This window comes from Haplochromis burtoni, unplaced genomic scaffold, assembly GCF_018398535.1.
Source record: "Haplochromis burtoni strain Fernald_Lab_line unplaced genomic scaffold, NCSU_Asbu1 Contig_113, whole genome shotgun sequence".
Classification (NCBI taxonomy): domain Eukaryota; kingdom Metazoa; phylum Chordata; class Actinopteri; order Cichliformes; family Cichlidae; genus Haplochromis; species Haplochromis burtoni.
In genome coordinates, this window is record NW_024582474.1 from 335,379 (window position 1) to 340,439 (window position 5,061).

General features: G+C 44.6%; 1 protein-coding gene across 4 annotated transcripts in view; it reads right to left on the reverse strand.

The window, feature by feature from the left end:
- The window catches only part of LOC102301036 (seizure 6-like protein), a 107,453-nt gene extending 106,356 nt beyond the window's left edge, over positions 1 to 1,097 (reverse strand). For 2 of the 4 annotated variants that reach the window (XM_042223512.1, XM_005928968.3), the window contains exon 1: positions 604 to 1,045. In XM_042223512.1, the coding sequence (XP_042079446.1) occupies positions 604 to 700 (97 nt within the window). In that variant the 5' untranslated portion in view covers positions 701 to 1,045. Of the gene's footprint in view, positions 1 to 603 lie in introns of all 4 variants that reach the window. The other 2 variants (XM_005928967.2, XM_042223510.1) reach the window with 2 other exon arrangements.
- Between the last annotated feature and the right edge of the window lie 3,964 nt (positions 1,098 to 5,061).

Sequence of the window (5,061 nt, forward strand, 5' to 3'; positions counted from 1 at the left end):
TAGATAGATAGATAGATAGATAGATAGATAGATAGATAGATAGATAGATAGATAGATAGATAGATAGATAGATAGATAGATAGATAGATAGATAGTGTTTGAGACATCAACTTTGTTCCTCACTTAGTGTCAGCCTGCTTTCTAATTTGCATTCTGATGCTCAGACTCGAGGAATCCCCTCTCCCAATTAACTGCGGAGCTGGCTGACTGGTGATTTCTCTATTTTTCTTTGTCTCTGCATCCACTCGTGCCTGATCGTGGCTCCCACGCACAGGAATGGACTCGTGTCCACACGGAGGATTTGAGGCTGCATGTGCAGCCCGTACTGCTGTGCCAAAGTGGTTGGAGCTGCTGGCGCAGTAAACAGCGAGACGCTGCTTCAGACTCGCTCCTCTCCCTGCCCTACTGCGAGTCGCGCGAGAGGAGGTGTCTGAGAGGAGCAGAGGGATGCCCGGAGACGAGGTGTTTTTGCGGTGCATAAAAACTCAACTGGCGCCTCTGTCATTCCACTTGGATGCGAACCAAGACGCAGAAGGACAGAGAGCGCAGAAACGCGCAGAATCAGACATCACTCTGGTTTCGCACGAGAAATCAAACGCATACCTGCTGTTGAGACGCTGCTCCACAGCAGCCCGATCCACAGCACCGCGGGCAACACGCAGCGGAGTCGGTAATCGACCGAGCAGGCGGCCGGCGGCATGGCAACAAACCCAGTGCAGAGAAGAGAGACTCAAGAGAAGAAAAGAGTGTCAGCTGGTTTATCTGTGGTCAGGCGGGCACGTAGAAGCGTAGTGTCGCGGTCAAGATCGTTGGGGGTCCGCATGTCAGAGCAGCATCTTTCTGACTGGCTGCAAGCAGCGCCTCCTGCTTTCTGCCTGAGATCTGCCTCTCCACCCTCCCGGCCGCTTCTCCACGGACTCCTCAGTCCTCTCTCTCTCCCTCTCACCCGCCCACCTCCTCCACACACACAGCCCGACCTTAATGATAATGAAACTTTTGCTCAGAGAGTGACGGTCTGTATTTGTGTCAAGCTGACAGTAGGCTGCAGCAAGATAAGGGCACACTTACATAACGGAGGGAGAGAGAGAGAGAGAGAGAGAGAGAGAGAGAGAGAGAGAGAGAGGCAAAATAACGTTGTTCCAGGTAGCGCAAATTTTCTGGATGAATTGGAAAATTGGTGGGGTGAATGGAGGAGTCATGGAGGTGGAAGGCCCACTGAAGATTCATTTCACCTCAGGTTGGCACTATTGTTGTAGCCACTGCAATCCAACGCTTTAGAGGGAGCTCTAGGACAGAAGGAAGGCTGGAAAATAATATTGATTTTATATACTCCCAGGTTGGGTCCTTCAGGGTATTATATGCATCAAATATTATAATATATTCTGAGCACACTGGCTCTGAAATAAAATACAGAAAGTTTCAAGTCGTAAAAGCAAGAAAGCATAGAAATCCACAATACCAAGAGCCATCAGGGAAAAAAGTAACGTGTGAGACCTAGAACAGGAAAGTGGACCTGGTACAGAAAACAGATTTAACAAACTCTGAGTTGAGATTGGAAAGTTAGTTCAATCGACCTGGAGTAATAAGAGTAATGCCTGGTAATGGAAAAAATGAATGATATAACATCTGATAATTAGCTGTGACCTGAAAGACAGGAAACTCGGACAGCTGAAGATAAATAATATGGATCAAACTAATGGTGATTAGAGGGTTTAATTAGGAACGTGTGATATTAGTCAGACCCAGAAAGACTGAGTTTGGTGATTTGCAATGAAAAAGATGTAAAGGTTAAATATTTACATTTTAAACATGTATTACACATTTCAAAATGTTGCCTCCCTTTTAACACTCATCATCCTTTAGATATTTAGATCATCTTCAACACGACATGAAATACATTTTTGTCGATCTGTGCAACTGATAAATGATTGTTTACTGATAAGTGTGTTTTATGTCTAAAGTGACGTACAGATTAATTTAATTTCAACTGTTTTTGCTACTGTAATGTACCAAAAATATTTCAGTGAAGATGAACTAGTTAACAATTTGCAGCTCCCTTACTTTCCACAGGGGGACTGTTATAAAGGCTCAGCTGTTATAAAGGCTCAGCTGTACATTTTGTTATAAACTGATAATAACTCTACAATATCAAGGTATACAGCATTCTGGTATGTGTTTTGTTATCAAATGTATGAATGGGGAAATTAAACAGATAATCAGACAGACAGCAGTCAGCTTGTTGAAGAAAAGCTCCCAGTGAATAGGATAAATTCAAAGAGTCTTTTTAGAGTCTTTACACAACAAGTCCCCAAAACACTGAGAACAGGCAGACTAAAGACAATCAACACTTAACAGGAAGAAGAACAAAGTAAAGAAAAAATAAGACAGCCAATGAGGACCAAAGTTTCAAATTAACAGAGGAACGAACTGAACAGATTCGCACAGATAGTAAGACGCAGTCAGAGAAAACACAGGAGGAAAATATGGAAAATACATGGAAACTTCTCCTTTTAGCTTCATTTTTCCATATGTTGGCTATGGAGACCGCTCAATGTTTTCCAAGCCAATCATCTGCCTCTTTCACTCCAGCTCAGCCTCCTGTCTTTTCATCAGTGCCACTTTTTCTAAACCTTATGTAGCCGGATGGGCTACTCGCCTTTCTCCTTTTCTCTCTCCCTCGCTCGCTCTACCGCCCTCGCTCTCTCCTGCGCTCGCTCTGGGCTACGCAACTAGGTTAATTGTGAATCCACCTGCATATCCATTTGCCACTTAACTTTGCCCATCAGAGTATGTTTGTAGCTCATAATTATAAAGCCAGGACGGTTTGCCACTTCATTTTACCCGTTAGAGTATTTTTCTGGCTAATATTCACAAAGGCAGTACGGTTCGCCACTTGATCTCGTGTTGTGCGCATGCGCAGAAACAACGGGTAGCATGGTTTGTCAGGTAGGATGGATTCCCAGAACACCGTTTCTGTTTCACTCCAGCGTTGCGGAGAGAAGTGCCCGAGTTCTCTGGTAGTGCAGGATAGCGCCTCCGGTCCTGGGTTAAGCTGCTCAAACTATAAGCATTCACAATTACAGGAGGCTAAAGTTACATTTATCCTTTGTTAGGGTTTGATTGCTGCCTTGACCTCTCCGTGGCGAACCGCCCGACCTTAATTGGAAGCCGCTGTTGTGAGGGCTCCTCCTCGGTGGAGCTGCTGTCTTGTCTGGTGTCTTTTATTTTCGTGGAACTGTTTTTATTAAGTGGGCTTACTTTTTCTTTTCTTTTTTTGGTTCGCCTGATTTTATTAAATTTTATTCTGACCTGCTGCTTGCACCCACCCCTCTGTGATCGGGCTAGAGCGATCCTCTGCCCAAGTGTCGTGCTGAGAACTTTAATCCACCTCAGTTGCCGATTCCAGTCTGTGGGGAGCCAGACCGGCCTGTGATCGAGGCTTGGACAATTACAACCAGCACACGCTGTGGCTTGACTCGTGGGGTGTAAGCCTACCAGTTTGGGGGGGGTGCGCGCGCGCGCGTTTATATTAGCGCTATTAAAGATTGAAGTTTTAGTTTTAGGACGTGCCAGTGGCCCTGGGACCTTAGGTGGTGGTTTCACACTTTGTACAGCACTGGGTGCCGGCTGTAGTGATTTTCTTTTCGTGCGGTTTTCTTTTGGGTCCACGGCTGCTGTCAAGTCCCGGTTCCATGGTTGTTTTATTGTACTTTTAGGACACTGTCAACTACGACGCTACATTCAGTATTTTCTTAATGTTTTATTTTTATCAGCATAAATAAAACTGTATTAATATTGGAGCCAACCTGCCTCGGTGTGCATCCTTGAATCTGTGTGGCCTTTTATTCGTTTTTATCTATTTTTCTTAAATGTATATTTCCACTAGTTGACATTGTTGTTTTTATCTAACCCCACCGACCACTTGGTCACACTTGCATCATAGCAGATCTCACTACCATCTTGTAAACCTTTTTCGCCCTTGCTGCTACCCTTCTGTCACAAATACACTCTTCTCCATCCACTGCACCTGGCCTGCATTCTCTTCTTCACCTTTCTTGTGCATTGTCTGTGGGTGGTTATCCCAAAGTATTTAAACTTGTCCATCTTCACCATCTCTACTTGCATCTTTATGGAAAAACAAAATGTATCAATTGTCAGGACCAATCAGTCTGGCCGGACTCAAATGCAAGCCTTGGAGGGCTAATTCTGTGGTTTCATTTACAATGCAGGTAAAACTAGTACTATTTTAAAGAGTCTTCAAGCAGAGCTTGATACAAAGTCTCTGTAAAATCCAAGGAAAGGTAAGTCCACCAATGTCTCCAGAGCTTTAGACCACAAGTGACTGTCTTGCATGGAAAAGCCAGAACATCTGAACCAAGGAGAAGATGAGTTACTAATCTTTCATGGCATAACAGGAAGCAGATTTCCACATTGGAGCAGGAATCACTAATTTGGTTTAAATAATGCTCAGGCAAATATCCCAGCTTAAAAGGCAGGCAACATGTGTCAATAAAGGAGACCGGACTCCTCAGGCAGTCTTCTAGGTGACCCACTATTATGGAAGAGTATCACTCAGGAGCAGGCAGAGCAGGACCCTCGGGCTCCACCTATTGCCTGCCTCCTGAGCAGTTCCATCCTCAATTTTCAGCTTCAGCCCTCAAGTTTAGCTCATAGGCTTGGTCAACATCGGTGTATTGTCTAGTTTTGCTTCTCCCTGTCTTGTTAGTCTTATTTCATTCAGCTGCTTCCCTGGTGTTTCCCAGCTTCCTAAATACCTGGTGTGTATATATTGTCTGCATGTCCCTTTGTTTAAGGATGTGTTGTTCACTCACGCCGTGTTCCTGCATTTCTTGTGAGTCCTGTCTTTCGTGTGTTCCTAGTCTTTCCTTTAGTTTTCTAGTTTCCAAGATTTGCAGTTCCCTAGTTCATAGCTTTTCTTTTAGTTTTCTAAGTTACAGCAACAAAGCTGCCTCTTTTTTTTTGCTCTTGTTTCAAAGTCCTGGAGCTGGGCCCTCCCTTGCCTGCTACACAGCTGGACAGACAGTCTGCTGGGGGGGGGGG